The sequence below is a fragment of the Sceloporus occidentalis genome, unplaced genomic scaffold (genome assembly GCF_023333645.1).
Source record: "Sceloporus occidentalis isolate IW3139 unplaced genomic scaffold, rSceOcc1.0.p SCAF_3, whole genome shotgun sequence".
Lineage (NCBI taxonomy): Eukaryota > Metazoa > Chordata > Lepidosauria > Squamata > Phrynosomatidae > Sceloporus > Sceloporus occidentalis.
Genome location: NW_028316983.1, coordinates 41,506,758 through 41,531,304, shown reverse-complemented (window position 1 = coordinate 41,531,304; position 24,547 = coordinate 41,506,758). Strand labels below are relative to the sequence as shown.

The 24,547-nt window shown below is 41.2% G+C and overlaps 1 protein-coding gene across 3 annotated transcripts; it reads right to left on the bottom strand.

The window, feature by feature from the left end:
- Nucleotides 1-1,587: 1,587 nt before the first annotated feature.
- LOC149315797 (ER degradation-enhancing alpha-mannosidase-like protein 2) lies at nt 1,588-22,846 on the bottom strand. Of its 3 annotated transcripts, none has more exons than XM_089514110.1 (11): nt 22,678-22,846; nt 17,637-17,747; nt 16,838-16,877; nt 16,048-16,153; nt 14,519-14,644; nt 10,329-10,540; nt 7,015-7,156; nt 5,939-6,063; nt 5,394-5,538; nt 2,670-2,791; nt 1,588-2,133 (listed from the first exon to the last, which is right to left on the bottom strand). In XM_089514110.1, exons 2-11 carry the CDS (start codon nt 17,729-17,731, stop codon nt 1,642-1,644), a joined length of 1,605 nt encoding a protein of 534 aa, XP_089370236.1. In that variant the 5' UTR covers nt 17,732-17,747; nt 22,678-22,846; the 3' UTR covers nt 1,588-1,641. The 3 variants fall into 3 exon arrangements, with proteins under 3 accessions (XP_089370236.1, XP_089370237.1, XP_089370235.1); XM_089514111.1 differs by lacking the exon at nt 22,678-22,846 and adding an exon at nt 21,428-21,448; XM_089514109.1 differs by lacking the exon at nt 22,678-22,846 and adding an exon at nt 21,226-21,394.
- Nucleotides 22,847-24,547: the final 1,701 nt, after the last annotated feature.

The window sequence follows — 24,547 nt, the reverse complement described above, 5'->3', positions numbered from 1 at the left end:
TTTGTAATGTATTTTACTGTTTACAGCTTAACCAATATTGCCAAAAGGAAAATGTTTTACTTACTACCTAGTATTCAAAATGGTCTACATACACTAGCTCAGTCTTTGGGTTTTGTAACCAGAAGATACGTTAAAGCATGAGTGGAATTTTGGTGATCTTTCAGATATTACTGCATTGCAATTCCCAAGAGCCCATATCAAGCATAGCCAATGGAGAGAAATATTTCTGACCCAACCTCATCTGAAAGGCTACACATTACCTACCCATGTTGTAAAGACTTAGCCAGCAGCTATGTTTTTCCTTTTCTCTAGAGAAAGTCCTTTGCTCCTTGTTGTGGTCCTGGCACGGGCCACGATTCCCCACAACTGCAGTTTTATTGCCAAAATGCACTGTCAGTGGACCACTTCTGGCAGTAAAAATTCTAGCTACACTACATTTTTAATGGCTATGAAAGATAATATCTTAATTTTGTAGATAGGAAGCAAAGTCTGAGAGCACACGGCATTCTAATGTTACACTCAAGTCCTAAAATATTCAACTTCATGGTGTACAACCCACTCAGCAGAGGCCTAAGAAGGATGCCAGTTTCAAAGAAACCCAACATAACTGCCTTGAGTTCCGTCTTTTCCCAGAGTTCTGTCAAGTTTAATAACATGGCTTCAAATTAACAGAAAGATAAAGCAAATTCAGTAGTACTTTCACATAAGCAAACTCATGTCTCAGACAGACTGTCTGGGATCAAACCTGAACCAGCTATTTCTCAGGCATCAGCTATTTCCTAGATAGCACAGTGCAGTAGAAGTTTAATTCAAACACTTAACAGAGCACCACTTGCAGTGGAGGAAAGGTAGGGAGGCAAACATGAATGTCTTGCTCATGCATCCTCCAGAAAAGTAGCCCTGAAGGGCTGGATGCTCCTTCAAGGGATCTGCACAGGTCATCTCTGCATTACCTTCCTCTAGCTTGGTGCTTCCTCTGAATGGGCAGAGCCCTCCTGTTGACAAAATAGCCTGCCTGAATCTAATCCAGCAACTCATTTATGTTAACTTTACTGTCTCCCTCCAATACCCTTGTTAACTAGAGAACTATTGTAACAGCCTATGGCTTCCAAATCAGCTATTCAGGCTGCCCATTACTGGTTTTGGTCTCATCTAGCTGACAGAATTTCATCTAGGCACCCACAACATGGACATGTAACATTTCCCCCTCATCTTTGTTCTAAACATCTTTACCCAAAGAATAATTCAAAAGCTTTCTTGCAATATTAATAGCAGTCTAATAATAAGAGGCTCTAAATTTTTCATTGCATGAGGCCAACATGGTTATTAATATCAGATTACAGTACTTTTCTTTGGCTCAACTTTAGTTCAACAGCAAACACACTCTCTGAAAAGGGGGGAGGAGTAAAAAACGGAGGTGTGAAGGGGACTGGTAGAATCTGAAAACAATACAGAAGTGTCAGACAGTAGCTGATCTTTCATTGACAAAACACTTCTGCTTTCCACTGTGGATGTTCCTCAAAACAAAAACTACCTTGCTCTGAAGAATAGTATCTCCTATTTATCAAGGAAACAGCAGCATAAAGGTGCAAATAAAATAGATATTTATTAATTCAGCAACTCTGGATCAGAGCAGAGGAATCATGTATTGTCCAGGAAAACCTGACCCAGAACAGCCAGTTTTGAGTTGAAGGGTTGACTGGGACAGCTTAGTATTGTTCTTCTTTTTTCTTTCTGTTTTATTTGTCCCTTGCAGTTTTCTGAGGAAGTATCTGCAGAATCCTTTTGCCTGCCCTCTTCCCTTTGATCAGAGGTTCTTGCAAAAGAGAACTTCTTGCTTCTTTTGAGAGAATAGAACTCCCGCATTAAATCCTCCACTTCCCACTGCTCTTCCTTTTGTTTCCTGCAACAGTGCAGGGCAGCAGGGTCTATCGGGTGGGCTTCAGTATTGAAAACGTATCCACCAGCATCAAGAATACACTCCCCATACGGTGTCAGTGTGACGTCAAAAGACGAGCCGTTGTTATGAATGAAGTTGTCAGGGTCAAACAGCAGATATAGGTATTTCACTGTTTCAGCCAGGAAGAAGGATTCCATGCGATTATCTAGTCTGTGATCTCTCAGGTCTTTGATCTAAAGGGAGGGAAGAAGTAGTTACACTGCATGTCAGAACTCAACATTTAACTATTTCAGAAGTAAGCTATCTGTTGCACTGGAAGAACACACAAGAAACAAGAATTAGGGGACTGACTCTGCTTCAATTCTGCTGGTTCAGAATTACGACTAAGAATCAATGATGTATTTGTGCTACAGAAAGATGACTGAACAGATACTGGGCAGGACTGGCCCTAACATTAAGTAGAAAGAAGTAGCCATCACAGGTAGTGGATGCTAGGGGTGGGGAGGGGACTGCAAAAACAGTTACCTGGCTATTCCTCTTAAGCAACCCATCTATTCTCCTCTATTAGAAGACAGAGCTATGTGGGTAATACAACATGTCCTGACTTGATCTTGGGAGACTCCTAAGCACAGATGGAGGTGCCATTTTGTTCTTTGCCTCAGACAGCAAAGAGTTTTGGTTTCTTTATTTGTTTGTTTGTTTATGCTGCTGGTAAAGAAAGCTTGAGAGAGCCAATCCGCTACTAGAAGGTTCAAAAGAAACACTTAACTGTTGCAAAGCCGCACTCAACCTTGCAGATTTTTTCTATTGCCTCTACAACATCTCTGCCCAGCTCCAAAAGGGTGGGATCCCGTGTAGCTCGATAGAGATACATAGCACTCTCTATTAGTTCTGCAAAATCCAAAACAGAGAAAAAAATACACTTAACCACCTTTTTGCATAGGCAGGGATGCAATATATACAGTACACCTGGTCAGTCTTCTAAAATTCTGAATAAAGGAAATTATAAAGGAAATGTCTCCTGCTGCTGTACATGGAATCTTTTAACATACCACTCTTAAGTTTAGAATGCATCACATTCTATGTAAAATGCAGCTGGTCTTTTTTTCATATAATTAAAATATAACACCCATTCTAGACCTATTCATCAGCTCGGCTATTTGGGCTTTCCTCACCCTGCATTCACTCACTCAGTCACTCCAGTTAGCAAGGAGTTTTGAAGAAATTTGAAATAGAAGCTTTTGAAATTTGGATTGATTTACAGCAAAGAAAGGATTTATGCAGCTCTTCCAGCTGTTTTTGTGACCTCCAAGGATGTTTTTGTGACCTCAGATTTTCTTGACTCCTCTGCCAAAACTCTGAGAGCATTAAATATCTAGAGCCCTTTCAAACTACACTTTATTACAGTACTATGATTTCACTTTAACCACCATAATTCCATCCAGTGGATTCCTGGGATTTGCAGTCTAGAGGGGCATTTAAAATTCTCAGCCAGAGAGCTCTAGCACCTCACTGAATTACAAACCTCAGGATTCCATAGGATGCAGCTATGGAAGTTAAAATAGAATCACTGCTAGTAGTGTCAAAGGGGTTTTGTTTTAGCAGAAAGTCCTCTTTCACATTTTTTAAATTTGCAAACTGGAAGTGACTTTCTTATCACTACTCGTTTCATGTGGAGAGGTGGTGTGGCCCTCAGAGGCTGTTGGAGCTGTAACAATAGTCCTTGGATCTCTGGAGTTTGCCTGCCTAATGTCTACAACCAAGCCAATCCATAAGGTAATATGGGGAACTCCCAGAAGGAAGCCATCAATACTATTTATTTATTTACATCTTACATACAGAAAGTGAGAAACTTATTACAGTTATACCTCAGTTAACAAAGTAGATGTGTTCCTGGGCTTTACATCTATAACAGAAAATTTGGTTCCAGAGATGAAAATGACATAGAAATACAGTCGGCCCTCCATATTGGTGGGCTAGTCAGAATGGAGAATCCACAAATGTCCCTTGCCCAATTGCTATCAATGGTGGCGTGTGTTGGCATTCACTGACCCTGATGGAACTTGAGGTCCTATGTTTTTTGTTATCTTCTGGGGTATGTGTATGTCATGAACTGAAACCCCACTGATAAAGGGCTGACTGTAATAGGATTAGTTTCCAAGGATGACTTTTTTATTATTTCATTAGCCTTACTTTCCTCATCATTTCTATAATTTTTCGCATGAAACAAAGTTTGTGTATATTGAACCATCAGATCTATGCTTCTTTAACATGCTGGGTGAAATTGGAGAGACAGGCTTATTTACTTTCCCCTTTTCTATCTGCTTTGCTATTTACGCATGCTCGGTAAGGGTTTCTGGAGGCAGCTGCTGTTTGCCTTATCTGTTGTAGGCAGGAATATATGACTACAGTCAGGTTGGCTAGAATCCTGCTCTTTTTCAAGTTTATCTTTATTGTATTACAGTGCGCCCTTCCCTTATGTGGGGATCCGTTCCAGACTCCCCCCTCCCGCATAAGGGAAAAACCATGTATGCTTGAGCCCCATTAGAAGTACAGTGCGCCCTTGCTTTAGGCGGGTGATCCATTCCGGACTCCCCCGTGTAAAGCAAATTCCGCATATGCTCGAGCCCCATTTAAATGAATGGGGCTTGTGCACGTGGTGGCATGCACGCACCATGGGTGAACACCTTATTAGTCCCTATGGGACGCGGCATCCCTTCTTCCCCGTGTGGCTTTCAGCATATGCTGAAAGCCGTGTATGACGCAGGTGCACTATAATGGGGCTCATGTACGTGGCACGCCATGGGGCACACACCACATTACTTCTTCCATGGTGCGAGAGGAGTTCTTCCAGTGCGGCTTCCAGCATATACTAGAAGCCGCATTTGGAGCGCCCGCCTATAATGTGGGCACGCTGTATTTGCTGCAAGCCACTGCTGTAACAGAGTATCAAAAATCTGTTCCTCCTGCCCTCCTTCACCATCCACCCATTTCTGATGCTGCTAAAAATCCTTCAAGCTAGACAGAGAACAAGGAAGAGAAGGGCAGGCTGGGGAGGCATAAAAAGACTTTGTACAGGTTGAGTCTCCCTTGTCTGGAATTCCAAAATCCAAAATACTGCAAAATCCAAAATTGTACACATGAACAGCTGAACTAGAAACATTTGCTTTCTGATGGTTCAATGAACGCAAACTTTGTTTTAAGACAAAAATTATTTAAAATATTGTCTATTGGACACAGGCTATGTGTACAAGATGAATGATTCATAAATGAACATATGAAGCAAATTAATTTTGTGTTTAAGCTTGGATCCCATCTCCAAGGTATTATGTATATGCAAATATTCCAAAATCCAAAAAAATCCAAACGCCCAAACTTTTCTGGTCACAAGCATTTCGGATAAGCGAGACTCAGCCTGTAAAAAGGAGCTTCTTGTTCAGAGGCTTTATTAAGTGACATATGCCTGTACAAATATGGTCTTGTACATACTTACCAGGTCTCAGTGGGTATCCTTCACGCTTTTCCACTGTATAGCCCTGAGGAATATTGTAGAACTCAGGCAGCCCACCAAACTGCTTCCAAACAGTGTAATAATTGAGGAATGTTCGCATTGCACTATCTATGTCTCCAATGAGGCTCTGTGGGATGGGGCAAACGAACCAATGAGATAATAAGGAACTGACCACCAGACTTAACATCACCTTTTTTCTTCTAAGTTGACATGAAAACTATAAGCTATAAATAATAATTACAGGGTAGGATGGCTCTAGAAGACTTTAGCCTTCTGATTTCAATAACTACTCTGCTTAAGAAATCCCTCCTTTAATTTCAATACTGGAATAATTTCCCCAGATGCTCAATAGGAATGGTGGTTCACACAGTCAATGGTGAGATTGGCTTCCTTGAATTTCCATTTATACAGGCTGAATATTGGCTCCAGATTCTACTTTGCGTAGTGTCTACTTTCAGTTTTTACAGAACTAACTGAACTAGAATTGAAAGGCAATTGAAATATGATTGTTCAAGAGAAGCCCTTACCTGTAATCCAGGCCAGTAGGCTTCAAGGGACTGAAAAACTGGCATTGAGACAGTCCCTTTGTACATTTGGACCCAGAGGTACCAATCATCAAATTTTGTATAGTTCTTTATAGCTCTGTTATAGTCTGTAGAAAGGACAAGTCAAAGCCAGTAATAAAGATCAGATAAGAAATGTAAAATTTCAGAGCAAAATTGTATGTCTTCTTGCTACCAATACTGCAAGAGGTCACCCTTTGGGAAATGTATCAGCCAATTCACTTTTTATACTTGAACATATCATAAGAATGGCAACATGAAAATGACTTTCTTTAAAGGTATGAAATTTGCTACACAGATAGAAAAGCTCACTGCGGGCCTCAACAGACTGGCATAAAGAGCTGGCCTTGGGGTGGAGTAGGGGTATGGTGTCCACACGCTGGCCACCCATACACCACTCCCATGCTGCCCACCTGACCAGACGGCGGGCAGAGTCACACCGCGTCTTTGGCTTACATGCACTGTGCTGAACAACTGTCAAAAGCTGCGGCTAGGGTGCCCTTTCTGCGGCGCAAAAAGGAGCCATGGAAATGTCGATCCGACAATGAAAGAGGCGGCTGCAGGCCGCCCCTTAGGGATGGTCTGTTCAGCCCCAGAGTCCCCTTAAACGTGATGAGCAAGTAAATAAGATCAGACTGCACTGAATGAAATGGCTACTTGTCTCACAGAAATGTTTCTAAGCTAAACCAGATCCATGATTTCTTGCCAGAGGCTAGGGCAGACAGGTTAACCCAGCCTCTGTGCAAGTGTGTTGTCATCAGTTCTTCAAAATGCCTATATGATTGTGAATTTAAAGTTAATGAGAAACAGGAAGTAACATAAGAATAAGCAGCTCAGGAGAGCAAATCAAATCTCCTTTTCTAGTTATGGCCATCTGAAGGCTAAATAATCATGGGGGAGTGAAGAAGCAGCTCTCATCCTGATCCAGAGGTTTTGTTTTTAACAGCAGCCCTACAAGTAGGTTCTTATCCTATATCCATTGACAACATACTGAAGAAGGTTCTTGAGTAGGAATCTAGTAAACCATACGTGCTTCTTACCTAAGAACATGGACATGAGTTCTTCATCTTGCAAAAGGATGGCTCCTTTAACAAGATATTCAAAATAAGAATCCACGCCTGCTCCAATCCCAGCATCTTGGGCTACCCATTTGGCAGTTACTACATCAACATGATTGCCCACCTGAAAAAGAAAAGAAAGTCCATGTTTTCATGGCACAATTTGTAACTAGTATTTGTATAACTGTGCATTTCTATATCACCCAGCACAAACTTATTTATATAAGTAGTGTGTGTGTGTGTGTGTGTGGGGAGTAACTCATAGCCACAATAAAATAAAATAAACTACCTCTCTTACACTTCTAGTGCAAATTTTGTGCCATACATGCCATCAAGGGTTGTATCTTGACTAAAAACCAGAAATGTTTTTGCCAGCACAGGACCAGTTATACTTAATGCAGAAAATTAATGGTTCCTCAACACAAAGACTATCTGCCTATTCAGGCATTTTATGTTGGTTTTTATCACCTCTGTCTGCAATTTTATGGTGTTGTTACCTCCCAGCTAAATTATATGAAGGAAGTGTTTTGTTTTTCATATTGTATTTTTAGTATTCTACACTGTCCAGGTATCTCCTGGAATGAAAGAAGGATCAGAAACGTTAAAAACAAAATAAATACATTTTAACAGTATTCTTAGGTACAGTTTTCAATACAGACTGCATTATAAAATGAGAACCAAAAGTGTGAGCTCAATACGCTACTGGAGCATAGTAGACAATAACTATGACTTAGCACTAAGGTTAATGATGCAACTGCATTCTAGCTGAAAAGACATTCAGCTGTTGACATTCAGAGGTGAAAGGAAAGTCTGAAGCTGTACAACACATATTACAGGAATATGGAAAATAAGAGAAGCATGAGAAAAGCATTAATCGGGAAACTAGACATAGTGAAACAAGAAATAGAATGTATTTCCGGGAACACTGTCAGGGAAGAATGCAAAAAGATAGAACCCTGAATACAACTGTTCATCAACTTGTGTGCAGGGACAAAGAGAATTACATAATAACTAATTCAGAGATATAGAAGGAGAAAATGAAGAGCAAGAGTCCTCTACCACAAGATCCGAGAAATCAAAGGGAAATTTAAACCAAGAGTGGTGTTGCTCTACCACCAACTGAGGAATTGATGGAAACAATACACAGAAGAAGAATATAAGAGACGAAAGAATGACAGATTCATTCAGAGAAGAACCATTTGAAGAGGAACCTACAATTTTAGAAAGTGAAATGGAAGCTACACTTAGGGCACTTGGGAGAAATAAATCACCAGGAACAGAAGGCATACAACAGAGCAGCTTCTAGCTACAGAGAAAGAATCCACTCACATTCAAACTAAAATATGTCAACAAATAAGAAAAATAAAAGAATGGCCCACATATTGAAAATGCTCAATATATATACCAGTCCCCAAGAAAGGGGACACCAGAGATTTGTAGTAATCACAGGACCAGTGCATTAATTTCCCATGCAATCAAAGTGATGCTGAAAATTCTACAAAGACTTCTGCCATACATGAAGCAAGAAATGCTAGATGTCCAAGCTGGTTTCAGAAAAGGCATAAGGACTTATACTGCAAATATATGTTGGATAATGGAGCATACCAAAGAATTTCTGAAGAATTATCAGATTATAGCAAAGCCTTCGATTGTGTAGAACATGAAAAACTATGGAAATGGGTGTGTCTCAACATTTGATTATCCTGGTGCGTAACGTATAATCAGGTCACACTATGGAGAAACAGAATAGTTTCCAATTGGCAAGGGGACAGGCAAAGTTGCATCTTATCGTCCTATCTGTTTAACTTGAATGCTCAACATATCATATTTAAAGCAGAACTAGAGGAAGGAGGCATGAAAATTGGAGGAAGGAACATTAACAACTTAAGATATGCAGATGACACCATACTTTATGGATTTTGATATGACCCATAGATAAGTTGGGGGTAAAACTTAGAGGCATGTAATGAAGGATGTAAATGATAAAGCAAAGGAAAACAATGCCAACAAACTTACAAAATTCCAGCAGTCATAATTACTTGTGCTCATACTAAAGGCTGGATGGAGGAAAGAGTAGAAAGGTATCAGTACTTCCAGGGCATATTAAACTTTTGTCTTTCATCAGGGAATGGTTTAATGTATACGCTCATCCCTCCATATTTGCAGCTTTGATATGTGTGGATTTGATTAATGTGTTCTCCCTAGGAATATCTAGGTCCTCCGGTGCAATTATATGGTCAATTTTAATGAAAAGTTGCACTGAAAGACCTAGAGATTCCTAGAGAGAACACTCCACTAGGTATCTGTAGCTCCTCCAGTGCAGTTTTATGGTCAGTGTCTGTCGGATGTTCACAACAGAGTTGCACTGGAGGACCTAGAGATTCCCAGAGAGGTGATCTCTTGGTGTTTTTGCTATTTGCGGTTTCCCCATATTCACGGGGGTCTTGTGCCACTAACCCTAGTGAATATGAAGGAACAAGTGTATATATGATTTAAAGTACAGTACTTATATTGACCCATGGATAAGTCGACTCAGGTTTTTTGAGTCAATTTTTTAACCTAAATTTCTAGACTTATACATGAGTATATACAGTACTGAAGAAAGTCAAAAAAGAAAGTGTAAAGGCAGTTTTATCACTGAACTTTATAAAAACAAACCACAGATAATGATCCCAGATGAATTATATCACTTTAAAGTATGTAAGGTTACATTTACATAACTTTAAAATAGATGAAGGCACTGAAACAGTGAAAGATTTTCCATACCTTGGCTGGCATTAGAATGGAGATTGCAGTCAAGAAGTTAGAAAAAGATTATGACATGGAAGGGCAGCTATAAAAGAACTGGAAAAGATTCTGAAGTGTAAAGATATATCATTTAATACCAAAGTTAGGATTTCAGTAGGAAAAGAGGAAGACCCCATTACAGATGGATAGACTTAGGTCCAAAACACATTGCAGAAATAGTCCAGTTTGAGGCAACTTTAACTCAGTGCTAGGGAATTCTGGGAACTGTAGTTTCATGAGACATTTAGCCTTGTCTGTCAGAGAGCTGTGGTGTCACAGTAAAATACAATTCTCATGATTCCCTAGCACTGAGCCAGAGCAGTTAAAGCGGTCTCAAACCAGATTAATTCTGCAGTGTCTTTTTGGCCTTAATCAAGGAAGCCACAGCTCTGAGTCTGTAAGAACTGAATAGGGCTATTGATGATAGGGTGATTTTCATTTATGGGGTTGCCATAAGTCAGAGTTGATTCGATGGCAGCAACAAGTGTGATAGGAATTTTTCTACTCACCAAGCCAATATCTGACCGGTTTTTCCAAAGGGTCTTAAGAGCTTTTCTGGCAACATGTTCAAATATTGGGTCACTTGTGAGATGACTTAATGTAGCAAATTCCAGTATAAATGTACCGACACCAGCAGTACAAGTAATTGGTGTCTCTCCAGGGTTTACTCCATGTAGTAAGTTCACTGTCCCATATGGCATTCCAGTTGGTGTCTGGAAGGCTTCAAAAGAAAGGCATATATTAGGAGTGAACAAAATGTGGGTTTTTTTGGCAGTATGTAGCGCCTAAGACTGTTTTTGTGATGCCAGATACCCCCAGATTATACTCTTTTTTAGTATAACAGTTCTTTTTTAAATAGGTTGCCTACTTAACCCACCTTCCACACAGATCAACACCAAAAGGTCAGCTTTTAAAAATTGAAAGTGTTTCTCTGGCCACATCTGCATTTGTTCCCCACCCACCAATTTTTGGGAGAGGTTTTATAGTAGCCTGCGTGGCCCATGGAGAGCAGAAAATGGCCCAGACATTAAAAAAATTAGTCCCCACACATTAAGTTGCAAACCCCAGTACACAGGACCTTAGGGCTGGAAAAGATATTATCAAAGGCAGCTCTGCATCCTATGGAAGAATTATGGATGTTGTACTATTAATGGTTTAAAATTAAAACATAAAGCCTTATTCAATATATATTAGCTGCTATTAAGGAGGTGTGTATTCCACACATTCACAGATTTGGCACACAACAGTCCAATCTGTTTTCTGACATCAAAAAGGACATCCTGAGAATTTCAGCCTTCATCCAACAAAAATATGTAAGGATGTTTCCTGCTAGAAGTTCTTAAAAACTGCAGGACATTGCGATAAAGGCTTAAAACAAGCACCTTCTTGGCCTTATTAGAGCTGAATATCATAGATATGCATTTTGAAATTATTTTAAACTTGGTGTGTTTTAATGCTTTTAAAATATTTTGACTTTTTAATATATAAAAATGCATCTAATAAACAATGGCATAATGATTTCTGCATTATTTGGCCAATTGGTGCTTTTGCATTTTCCCAGAGCAACAGTGACACGACTTATAATGGTCAATAAATTATTTCTATACCTTCCTTTATTGCCAGTTCCTTAAGAACTCCAGCTTCATTGCCTCATTATTAGAAAGGATGCAGTATATGCCCTCCCCAAGTGTCCTATATTTCACCACTAAATGAGAATATAAACATTTAGTCTTCCCAATGGCATGTATTTTAAAATAATATTTTTGGACTATAGTGCCTAGAATTTCCAACCTTGTATGGCCAATAGCCATACTGGTTGGGGGATCATGGGAATTATAGTCCAAAACAGTGTATTTCCAAAGCTAAGACACACAATATGATGAACTTCAGCCAAGTTGATTTCAATCAATTTTCTCTTAAGTACAACTGAGGCTGCACCCACACTGCAGAAAAAAAATCAGTTTGACACCATTTTTAACTGCCATACCTCAATGCTATGCAATTCTGGGAACTGTTGTTTTCTGAGACATTTAGTCTTCTCTGTCGGAGAGCTCTGGTGCCACAACACACTACAATTTCCAGGATCCATAGCACTGAGCCATGGCAGTTAAAGTGATCTCAGACTGGATTATTTCTACAGTGTGGATGCAGCCTGAGTCTGAATTCAATCTCCCAGTTACTACTTAAATCTTGGAGAAAAAAATGGCCAGCTTCCTAATAAGATTCTGGAGAATTCTTTGGCTTTAAGCAGTCCAAATAAGAACAGAGCTAGAAATAAAAATTGAGCACTATGAAGGAATCATTGTGATACAATATGAAGTCTTAAGGTAAGAATTCCAGGAGAGGATGTAAACTACCCAGATTCAGTGTCCCTGACACTCAAAAGCCACAAAGAGACTGAACCATGCTGATCCCCATGAGATGAAACAGGAAATAAGGTTAGTGAGCTAATGCAGACAATATGAAATCTACAGTGCTATATAAATAAAGCATAATGATGATGATGATGATGATAATAATAATATAGTTTAGATGATGAATTCCCCCAGGGATTATTGAACAGGCAATTGTGCAACCTCTGTAACTCTTATCAAATACCAGCTTTCAAAGAGAACCATGTTTGTGTGCTTCACTATTAAGAAAGGAAGGAAAAGGACTCTTCTGGCACCTTTAAGACTAATAATTTATTTCAGGCTATGCTTTCATGGTTTACAGTTTATTTCTTCAGATGCATGAAAGTCATAATCTGCACAAAGATTACTTAAAGGTACAATGCTGTTGTCGTTGCATGCCTTCAAGTCATTTCCGACTTACGCTGACCCCAAGATGAACCTATCATGGGGCCTTCTTGGCAAGATTTGTTCAGAGGAGTATGTCATTGCCTTCCCCTGAGGCTGAAAGAGCGTGACTTGCCCATGGTTACCCAGTGGGTTTCATGGCTGAGCTGGGAATCAAACCCTGGTCTCCAGTCATAGTCCAGTACTCAAACCACTACACCAGGTGCAACAGGACTCCTTTTTCTTGTTTTTTATTCTTATGTATGTTTCACCTTTTGCTTTCAGTTTCACATGAAATCATGCAACCAACCGACACAATCTAAATACTTGGCAAACAACTGAATGCAACTACTGCGGAGATTTTGCATTATTTAACACATTGAGACATTTGGGTTAGCAAACAACCACCTGTCTGGTCACTGTGGTGCATAGCTCTGTATGTAATAAAACTAGCAAACTACTTACCCACATGTAATTGTTACACAATCCACAAAAATATCCAATATATTGCAAGATCTAATTCAATGGACTTTAGCAACCAACAGATTTTCTAGATTTGTTATGGTTCTTCTGGAAACTTTCCAGAAAAAGACTAAAATTGAACAGTGAAGAACACATCTGTTCAGTCCATGTCTACTGACTGGTATGAACACACCAGCCTAATGGTAGCAGAAAACAGGAGTCATAAACCTGAAACAGACAGGCAGGAAAGAGTGGCTTCCAACCACTTGGGGGTGGAGCGTGCAGATGATGAATGCCCCCGGAGCAGCTGGAAACATTTCTGTAGCTGCCTAAGGTGGCCTGAAACTGGCCAAAAATGGAGTGCTGAAAAGTGCTTCTTGCTGATGCCCCATTCAGGGCTGTGGTAGCGGCTGGTTCCGGTACCGCAGCATCTGATTGCCATGGTCCTGTGCTGATCAGGGGCCGACTGGGGCTGGAGCAGCCAGTCTTCTTTGACCCTTAGTAACCACAATCCAAGAGGATCACCACAATAAAGGAGGAATATGGAATGTGTGTTATTCCATGTTCTGTTGGACTGTTGCTCCTCTCATCCTTCAGTGTCAGCTATACTGACTCCAGCTGATGGAAGTTGCATTCCAACAGATGAAGATGTATACTGCCCCTGTAGTAAAGTCCTCTACGTGCTCTGTTTCAGTTCAAGTGTCAGATGAGTATAAAGTGACAAATACATCACTGAGCACAGTGTCTTTATCCCTGTCAAAATGGCATTAATTTCACCTCTAGATCACACTAGAACCATGATGTTACCCTCCACAATGAGTTTAACTAATGTTTTAATTTCTTTTGTATACATGTTTATAAAGGGTGATAAAGTTACTTATTAATTTCCATATTACTGTATATACTTGTGTACAATTCAACCTCATGTATAAGCCGAGGGAATGTTTTGGGGCCAAAATTTTGGATTTTGATATGAACCATGGATAAGTCAATGGTACAACTTTGGGGCATGTAACAAAGGATGTAAATGGCACTCCCCCCATGCATACACTCTCCTTGCAAAGGCAACTGGCTGTTTCCTGCTCCTTGAGAAAGGAGGGTCACATGCATACATACATGTGCGCCTTGCAAAGGCAACAGGCTCTTTCCTTCTCTTGAAAAGGAGGGACACTCACATGGTACCTCTTTCTGAGCAGTATTACCGTATTGACCCATATCTAAGTCAACCTATGATTCTGGGGTCAGTTTTTTGGCATAATTTTTTTGACTTACAGACAAGTATATACGGTAATTTCTTCAATCAGAAGTATTCTAGTCATTACCTAAACTTTCTCTGCTTCCAGTGAACTGAATGGAAATATTTATACAACACCAAGAAATTAAGCTAAATATATAGTCTAAAATGTCAGAGCACAAAAGGAGGGAGGAGATACGTTCTCAGTTTCTTTAAGGCCACTCACCTGGTAAAAGTTTTCGTGCTACATCCTCTGCCATTCTCAAGAGGGGACCAGAGCATGGCCATCCTGCTTCCACTTCAACACCAGCTTTCTTAGACAACAAATGCGCAGACAGGAGGCCACCAACCACTGCAAATAGGCAGACAGTGCTAATTTAGAATCATAGTAGTATTGTCAAGTGTGTAAACATCACCAATCACTTTCTTTTCAAAGGCTACAGAAGAGCCAGTCATTCCATTCAGCTTTCTCCAGGGACACAAAATAAATTTTTAATGTTTCTCTCAGTCACTGCAAGGAATAGATTATTTAAGCCATTAAATATTCAATTAAAACAGAAGCCTTTTCCGACAGGTGTTTTGGACTACAACCCCCACCATCCCTGATTATTGGCCATCTTGGCTTGGTCTGATGAGAATTGTGACCCAAGATATTTCAAAGTCACTGGGATGGAGAAGCAAGAACTACTGGATTAACGATGAATACAGAAAATCCACAAACCAAAAAACATGCACATGCATAATCCCAAGAACATAACATCAGCTTTGCTGGATTTGACCAAAAGTTAATCTTATTCCAACTTCCTATTTCTGCCAGCTAGGTGCTTCCAGGGAGCATAAAAGCTAAGTATGAAGACAAGATTTTCATCTTTGCATAAGTTATTGAGATACTTTACTGCTCAGCAAGGAAATTCCATTAGCTTTATTTGTACAGAAGCTCTAACCACTGTGTAGTTACAACCAGTAAGGGTTTTTCATGTTATCTCCCTCACACAAAAGAATGCTAAGTTCTTCTCCTTTTTTAACCACCCTATCATTTATGGCTATTACTCACTAATGCTGCAGTTCTAGCTCTCAAGCCTCCCATCTCCTGATTGCATGAGGACTCTACCTTTAATCAAACTAGACAAACCAGTGGCAATTATGAGGTGAAAACTGTGGTTTTACAATCCTTATCCGCAGGTAGGACTAACTATTGGCAGAAAATACCTAACATGATTGCCTTAGAAAACAGAGTAGTACAGCGAGATCCTTTTGAACTGAGAGAGGTATGTTTATATGCAGGATCCATCTCTTAGGAAACAGGCTTATATGGCAATAGCAACTCCCTCCTTCTTGTAAATGGATACAGTTTTCTTTAATATCCAGTTAGAACTGATTGGGAGAAGTTGGTTTGCTTTGTACAGTGAGCCCAAGTTATTATATTCCTTTTGAGTGCTTTGTTAATGTTTATGGCTCTGGCCGCTGTAAAGTTATGGTTTGTCCCTTATATGTCCCTACATTTCAAAAAGAAGAGAAATGTCCTAAAGAGCAAAATACATTATGGTTGCAGCTATATCCCCCAAAAAGAAAATTTTGATCACAGATCGACACACCCATACCAAATTATAACAAATGATCTGAAGGGATGGGGAACATGTAGCTCTCCAGATGCTGTTGGACTTTACCTCCCATTGTGCCTAATCATTGTCTAGGCAAAGCCTGATAGAAGGGGGGCCACATGTTTCTCCATCCCTGTTTTAGAGTTTGGCTCACCTCTGATATTTGTTTCAAAGACAGAAGCGTTTACATCAATATCAAAGTTCACGCCCTCCTGCAGCACACTGACAACTCTCTGGAATTCAGAGATATTACCTAAAATCTAGAAATAAATTTTAAAAAATTGAATTCACAGCTGATGGTTCATAGTACAGCAAACATCTACAATGTAAAAGATAAAAGATCTATTCCCAGATATCTTAAAAAAAGAAAGAAGGAAAAGGACATAGGAGCAATCTACTCCTCACTTGAACTGCAAGCTATTTGACCTGACATAAAATGCACAATCCTGTCATGAAGTGGAAAGTACCAAAACATGAAGGAAATGATTCTAGTTCTAATTCCAATGTTCTCATGCAGGTCTGTTGCTGTTGTGTGTCTTCAGGCTAAGACTTATGACTACTCTAAGGCGAACATATTATGGAGTTTTCTTGGGAAAACTTGTTCAGAAGGGGGTTGCCCTTGTCTTCCTTTGAGGCTGAGAGAATGTAATTTGTCCAAGTTCATTCACCTAGTTTCCATGGCTGAGTAGGGATTTGAACTCTGGTCTCCCAGTGTCCTAGTCCAACACTCAAACCACTACACCACACTGGCTTGTGCAAAAACTGATAATGTTGAAGCTACAAGAACGACAATTTTACTTAATCTCTCACAAACAGAGAAATTGAAATAGCAAGTTTGAAAAACAGAAATCATTTTCTGTAACCATAGGGCATACTTGACAAATAGGCAACACATAAGAAATGTAGGTTAAAAAGCTGATACTGAAAGTATGCATCTTACTTACTAGTAGGGTATCCAGTGCATCAATCAGTGTAAGAGAAAAACTGAAAAAGAACAAATGACAAAAATAAAGCAATGCCTCTTAAAGAAAGTGGCATCAATTGAAAAAGACATGGAGATGTGTATACTCTGACACTGAACTAAAGGACTTCCTTTCCCCCTCTGTCTCCCACCAAGTCAGGAAAAAAGCTAATCAGACATATGTTTGGAGCCAGGTCTGAGAGCCTCCACATAAAATAATGTTTTCCTACAAATGTTAGGCAGGTAGGAAATTGCCACAGATGATGAAACTATCAGAAGTCTACAGTACTATGGATAGAAATTACAAACAAAAAATTACAAGTTTACTACATAACAGAAAGAAATAGCTTCATTGAACATCTGCTTAAAAAGGCAGAGTTAAAATGCCTTTAAAAATAAACAAATAAAGTTGATGTCACACTAGCACATGCTGTCAGCATCCTGTAAGCTTCTGCATTCAGCTATTGCATTTTCAGTGCAACAATGCTGATTGAGGTGGCAATCATGTAACCTTCCAGATGTGGTTGAACTGCAATTCACAACATTCCTCACATGGACTACGCTGACTACATTCTCTTGTGTTGAACTATAGTTCTGATAATCAACAGCCAACATGGACAGGTTTGTACAGAAAGAATTACTTTCTCTCAGCTATCTGAGTAGAGACAGAAATATTTTATCTCTGCCACAAACTCTGTGCCTGCCAGCAGATTGTAAAGTTCTGCAAGAAATGGGTAACCACTTTAAAAAAAGAGAGAGAGAACATTCATTCTTCCCAGTACCTTCCCCAAGTGTCCTGGCCATCACATGTCAGTGGTCGCAGTTCATCATACGGGAAGGCATTTTCTAGGTAGTTATCATAAGCATGATAAAACATCGACTTGACTCGTTCTCTAAGGGAGGGAAAGATATATCAGAAACATTGCTGAAAAGCAATTCATATAAAACAAATAGAGTTCGTTTCTGTTGTTAACTTTTCACATACTACTGTGCTTCCCCTAAAATAAGATACTGTCTTATATTTATTTTTCCTCAATAAGACACTATGACTTATTTTCAGGGGATGTCTTGTTTTTATTAAGTATGGTACAACAATCTACATTTATTCAAATACAGGTATGTCGCCTTCTTCTGAAACATTGTCATAACTCTCCAAACCCGGAATTCCATCCTGAATTTCTTGTGGTTCCATTTTCTTTAGAACCATTGGCCCCAATCTTCCCACCCCCTTCCGTTCTGCGCCAGGCCTATCACTATGTCTTATTTTCGGGGTATGGCTTATATTGCACAAATGTTTAGAAATCCTGCTACGACTTATTTTATGGGTATGTCTTATTTTGGGGGAAACTGGGTAGCATTAACAACATGTTCCTTAGCATCCTTCAAAATGTATAACTTTGGACATGGGCCATGGCCTACAGCTCATATTCCATCACCCTGTCCCCAAGGCATCTAGAGAAAAAAACCTGTATTAGGCTTCTTTCTCCCTCTCCCACTATATATGAAGGCCTTTTTAAAAAAAATTTTCTTCAGTACCAATAATCTGGAATGCCCCAGCAACAGTAACAATTGGCATATGATCAAGGAGCTGGGGGCAACAGTATTTACTGGAGCCAAACATTTAGGAACTAAACAAATTAGTTGATTGAAATCTTTACTATGCATTCTTTAAAAAACAGCAATGCCACTACTTGGAATTATTTTCAGGCAGCCCCTATGCAACAGTTATACAGTGGACCCTTGTTATACGCTGGGGTTTGGTTCCAAGATCCCCATGTATAACAAAATCTGTGTATGCTCAAGTCCCATGAAATATAATGACATAGCAAAATGGTGTCCCTTATAAAAAATGGAAAATCAAGGTTTGATATTTGAAATTTATACCTTTTTTTGAACATTTTCAAACCGGGCATGCTTGAATCCGTGTATAAGAAGGGCCGACTGTAGCACTGAAATGGACACTTAGAGCCTACAGACCAGTGTTATACACTGACATGGGGACAGCGTGGGGGCATGGCGTATGTACGCCGGTTACCCCCATGCTGGCATCATGCCACGTGCCCAACTGTACGATGGGGGGGCATCACGGCACTCCGTTGGTGCAGCATTTAAACATGCGGTGCCAAAGGAGCCCTGAAAAGTCACTGCGGTGGCGGCTAGGGTGCCCTTTCCATGGCAGAAAGGCCAGATCGGGTCTGCAGCGCTCAGTTGCTGTGGCCCCGATCCGGCAAGGAAAGGGGCAGCATGGCGCTGCCCCTTAGGGGCTGTCTGTTGAGCCCCTTAGAATTCATATTGCAGCAGTTCTTTCCTTTTCAACATGGTGGACTGCTTAATAAAATTTTTGAACAGGAGGGGGAATCATATGTCAAGACCCTCTGGAGAAGTAATCCTCAAGAATCCACCGTTTTACACCTGTCCATCTTAGACCCTGACATTTTTTATCTCTGCCATTCAGCCAAGAGGAAAAAGTATAATTACTACTTCTCATGCCTGGGCTTTTTATTTCAATTTCATCCTCAGTCAGGCAGAGATCTGTGCATTAAATAACCTGCAGATAAAGGTATGGCAAAGGGATCTTGTGCCACTGAGACTAACTGAAAGAGAGAAGTTGGTAGCAGACTTAAGCCTACTTTCTTCCTTTCAGATGCATCTGAAAGTAAGCTCAAGTCTACGAAAGCTCATGTTACCGATTTCTGGATTTTACTTAGTCTCAAAGGTGCTACAAGATCCCTTTGCATACTGATTTTCCAGACTACCATGGCTATATCTTTGAGCTGGAGATAAAGGAATGCTCCTGCCAACAAACAATGAAAGGATCTTCAACCTTCACCCTCATGTTTCCTTCTGCTCCCACCTTTCCTTGACATGCTTCATGGCGGGCAAATGTCTTGCAGGTTCAAGTTACCCACAGTGGGAGAGCGAGATGGGAGGAAGCAAAAACTTCCCCTGTTGAACTCTGGCCAAACCAATTATTAAACAAATGCAACTGGGATCAAATTCAAAGCCATAGCCGTGTTAGTCTGGAAAATCAGTCTGCAAAGCGATCTTCTAGCACTGTTGAGACTAACTGAAAGAAAGAAGCTGGTATTATGAGCTTTCATACACTTGAGCCTGCTTCCTCAGGTGCAATTGGTGGAGTAGAAAGCCCAGGAACAGACCAAGGCTGCATCTACACTGCAGAACTGACGCAGTTTGACACCACTTTAACTGCCATGGCTCAGTATGATGGAGTCCTGGGGTTTGCACATTTTGTGGGATATTTAGCCTTCTGTCAGAGGGAAAGTGTGGCCTGATGTCGTAACTCAGGTGCCACAACAAACTACAATTTCCAGAATTCCATGAAGCCATGGCAAGTTAAAGCGACATCAAAGTGGATTATTTCAGCAGCAGCTCCCTAAGTCTCTCCTCATAGGACATGACTTCCAGACCTGCCACCATTTTGGTCGCCTTCCTCTGGACACTTAGAATCATAAAACTGTAGAGTTGGAAGGGACCGCAAGGACCATCCAGTCCAACCCCAATCTGCCATGCAGGAACTCTCAATCAAAGCATCCCCAATGACAGATGGCCATCCAGCCTCTGTTTAAAGACTTCCAAGGAGGGAGACTCCACCATTCTCCAAGGGAGTTTGTTCCACTGTCGAACAGCCCTTTCTGTCAGGAAGTTCCTCCTAATGTTGAAGTGGAATCTCTTTTCCTGGAGCTTGCATCCATTGCTCCGGGTCCTAGTCTCTGGAGCAGCAGAAAACAAGTTAGCTCCTTCCTCAATATGACATCCCTTCAAGTATTTAAACAGGGCTATCATAACACCCCTGAACCTTCTCTTCTCCAGGCTAAACATCCCCAGCTCCCTAAGTCTCTCCTCATAGGACATGACTTCTAGATCTTCACCATTTTAGTCACCCTCCTTTGGATACGTTCCAGTTTCTCCACATCCTTTTTGAATTGTGGTGCCCAGAACTGTACACAATATTCCAGGTGGGGCCTGACCAGAGCAGAATACAGTGGCACTATTACTTCTCTTGATCTAGACACTATACTTCTATTGATGCAGCCTAAAATCGCATTGGCCTTTTTAGCTGCCGCATCGCACTGTTGACTCATGTTCAACTTATGGTCTACTTGGACTCCCAGATCCTTTTCACAGTAGTTTCATTCAGCCATGTGTCCCCCATCCTATATCAATTCATTTCATTTTCCCGTCCTCAGTGATCCCCAAGCCTTTGCTCCTCCAGATACTTTGGACTTCAACTGCCATAATTCCTGCAATGCTGGCCAATAGTCCAGGAATTCTGGGAGTTGAAGTCCAAAGACCCGGGGGAGCATAGGCTTGGAGATCACTGGTTTAAACAGATGAAGGGAGGCCCCTCACCTGTAATGGGCGACGTCGACCTCCTTCCCAGCCCCAGGGGGCAACTGCCCGGGAAGATGCAGCACCCACAGCCAGAGCCAGCCCAGTAGGGAGCCTGAGCGCCGCATCTAAAAGGCAGCTAGGCCTCCCCAACGGCCTTCCGCGCGCAGCCATCCGCCCTGCCACGCCCCCTCCCCTCTTCCGGGTCCCGCCCCCTTCTCACCGCCGCGCACCAATCAGCGTTGCCGGCCCCGGCCCCGCCCGCGGGAGTGCTGACTGGGAAAGAAAGGGTTGGTGATGCCCTCGCCCGGCCCCCACTGCGGCTGCGCAAACCGCCTTTGGGGGGGCGGGGCCTCTTTGGCTCAGCAACTCCCTCAGGAGCAGTTGGTAACCATGGTGACCAGCAGGCCTAGCCTCAAAGGAGGGCCCAGGGCAGGCGCCTCGAAGTGGAGGGCGTGACCAAAGTAAAAGAAGCTCAAAACACTCTATTCCTGCTTCTTAGTCCTGCTCAAAATGGAGGATTAGGCTACGGCCAAAATATAAAGCTCAAAACAGTTCACGCTTTTTAGTCCTGCTCAAATGAAATTCCTTCTGGACAGTCAAGATACACGTTGGCCATGACTAAAACAAAAAGCTCAAAACACTCAATTCATGCTTCTTAGTCTTGCTCAAAATGGAGGACTTTTTTTGAAATCCCTCCTGGACAGTTAAGAAAAATGTAGAACATAATCAAATAAAAGCTCACAACACTCAATTCATGCTTCGTAGTACTGCTCAAAATGGAGGGCTTTTTGAAATCTCTCCTGGACAGGTTGGAATGTAGGACAATCAAGACAAATGTAGGACATGGCCAAAGAAAAGCTCAAAACAATTGATGCTACTTAGTGATGCTCAAAATGGAGGACATTTTGGAATCCCTCCTGGACATTGATTTAAGACGAATGTAGGACATGACCAAAATAAAAAGCTGAAAACACTAAATTCATGCTTCTTAGCGATGCTCAAAATGGAAGACTTTTTGAAATCCCCCCTGGACATTCAAGACAAATGTAGGCCATAACCAAAGAAAAGTTGAAAACACAAATATAAATACATGGTGCTTCTTGGTGATGCTCCAAAAAGCTCAAAACACTAATATAAGTGACGCTCAAAATGGAGAACATTTTGGAATTCCTCCTGGACATTCAAGACAGATGTAGGACATGAGTAAATAAAAGCTCAAAACACTAATATAAGTGACGCTCAAAATGGAGGACATTTTGGAATTCCTCCTGGACATTCAAGACAGATGTAGGACATGAGTAAATAAAAGCTCAAAACACTAATATAAGTGACGCTCAAAATGGAGGACATTTTGGAATTCCTCCTGGACATTCAAGACAGATGTAGGACATGAGTAAATAAAAGCTCAAAACACTAATATAAGTGACGCTCAAAATGGAGGACATTTTGGAATTCCTCCTGGACACTTACAGCAAATGTAGGATATGACTAAATAAAAGCTCAAAACACTAATATAAATCCATGCTGCTTTGTAGTGATGTTCAAAATGGAAGACATTTTGGAATTCCTGCTGGACGGAAGGTTGAAACAGAAGACATGTCCTGGAAAAGGAGGATCTCTTGTTTCTTGTCAGTCCTTAATTGCTTGAAGAGTTTCATTTGTCATTCATTGAGACTTCTTTTTCTTTTTGGCTGCATTTCTCCTTGACAATGTCCCTGGTTTCAGTCCCAAGTTTTTCTGGCCCACAGTCAATCAGGCTTAATAACATAAATCTGTTTTTTTTTTTTAGATTATCATTAAATTCCACGGGGATGTTCTTCAGGTTGTATTTTGTCACAGTGGTTGGCTTAATGTTCTTCTCTCACTTTAATATTAGTGGTTCATGTGCACAATCTGCTCCTGGTCTTGTTTTTGCAGGGAAAATGGAGATTCTCCATTTTCTGCTTCCAGCTATGTACTAGTCTATTTGATTTCTATATTGGCCATTACCTGTGGTTATGTGTTTGCGATGAACAAACTATTGGCCTGGCAAAATTCAACCAGTTACTCTCCCGTTTCATTTCCTGATCCTAGGCCAAATTTTCTCTCTGTTTCCAGCTTTTGCATTCCAGTCGCCTATGATTAACAAGAAGTCTTGTTTTGTGTGTGATTAATTTCCTTCAGGACATCAGCACAGCATCTTTCATTTTCTTTTTCTTCTTTCTCCATAGTTGTAGCATAAACATGGATGATATCGCATTCCTATCCACTTTAGCTCGCTTAACCCACATATTTCAATGTTTATATGTTCCATTTCTTGTTTTACTATGGCTGCATCTGCACTGGAGAAATAATGCAGTTTGACACCACTTTAACTACTGTGGCTCAATGCTATGGAGTCCAGTGTTTGTACTTTGTTGTGGCACTAAAGCCCTTTGACTGAAAAGGCTAAGTATTTCAAAAAGCTACAAACTCCAGAATTCCATAGCATTGAGTCATGGCAGTTAAAGCAGTGCCAACCTGCATTACTTATGCAGTGCAGATGAAACCTATTTCTAGCTACCTTTGGTTTATACTTCTCACATCTCATGTTTGTATGTGTTGTGCAACTTCAGAGTTTACTTTCACCTCTGAGCTGATCTTTCAGCTTAAGTCCATTTGGGCCATTAGCCACAGTGCTACTCATACCTGTCCTCTGTTGTACCCCAGCAGTTCACTGAATGCAATCCAACCTGGGAGTTTCATTTTTTGGCATGTAGGCGGGTTACACACCGCCATTAAAGTATGCGCGGAGCGTGTACTAGGGTTAGGGAGGTGCGGTGCTTCTGCACCTCCCTAACCCTAATACGCGCTCTGCGTGTAAAAAATGACAGCGGCTGTTCCAGACGGCCGCTGCCATGACGTCACAGCCGCGCTGCCTCTATATGGGGCGGCGCGGACGTGACTTCCTCGCTCCGCGCCAGGGCGCCTACTGTGTCCTTTGCGCGGACCAGGAAGGAGCTCCATTTCGGAGCTCCTTCCTGGTTTGCGGCGCCGCTTTGCGTCGCTGGGCGCAGCCTTCAGACGGCTGTACCCAGCGAAGCAAGGGAGAAAGGGGCCAAGCGGCCCCTTTCTCCTCCTCCCCGCCGCCGCGGGGTGTCCTTGGGGCTTGAAGCCCCGAATGTTACCCATGCTGCTCCATATAAATTTTGGTATAAATGATAGCCCTTAATGACCCCTAGATGAACTCTAATAGCCTGTCCACCATTGCCAGCAAGGCATGAGGACATGTACACACACCCCTGAGGGGCACCCACATCATCATATCTAGGAAGTCGCATAAAGGGATTATCATAGGACCAGGAAGAGCAAATATTTGCCT

Excerpts from the sequence above, each read along its gene's own strand:
- LOC149315797 (XM_089514109.1), bottom strand. The coding sequence starts at position 21,332 with ATGCGGCGCTCAGGCTCCCTACTGGGCTGGCTCTGGCTGTGGGTGCTG. Across the intron at positions 16,878-17,636 it reads GGCCAGGACACTTGGGGAAG|TTTTTCTCTTACACTGATTG; the intron begins GTACTGGGAAGA and ends GTTCTTTTTCAG. Across the intron at positions 7,157-10,328 it reads ACCGGTCAGATATTGGCTTG|GTGGGCAATCATGTTGATGT; the intron begins GTGAGTAGAAAA and ends TTTCTTTTTCAG.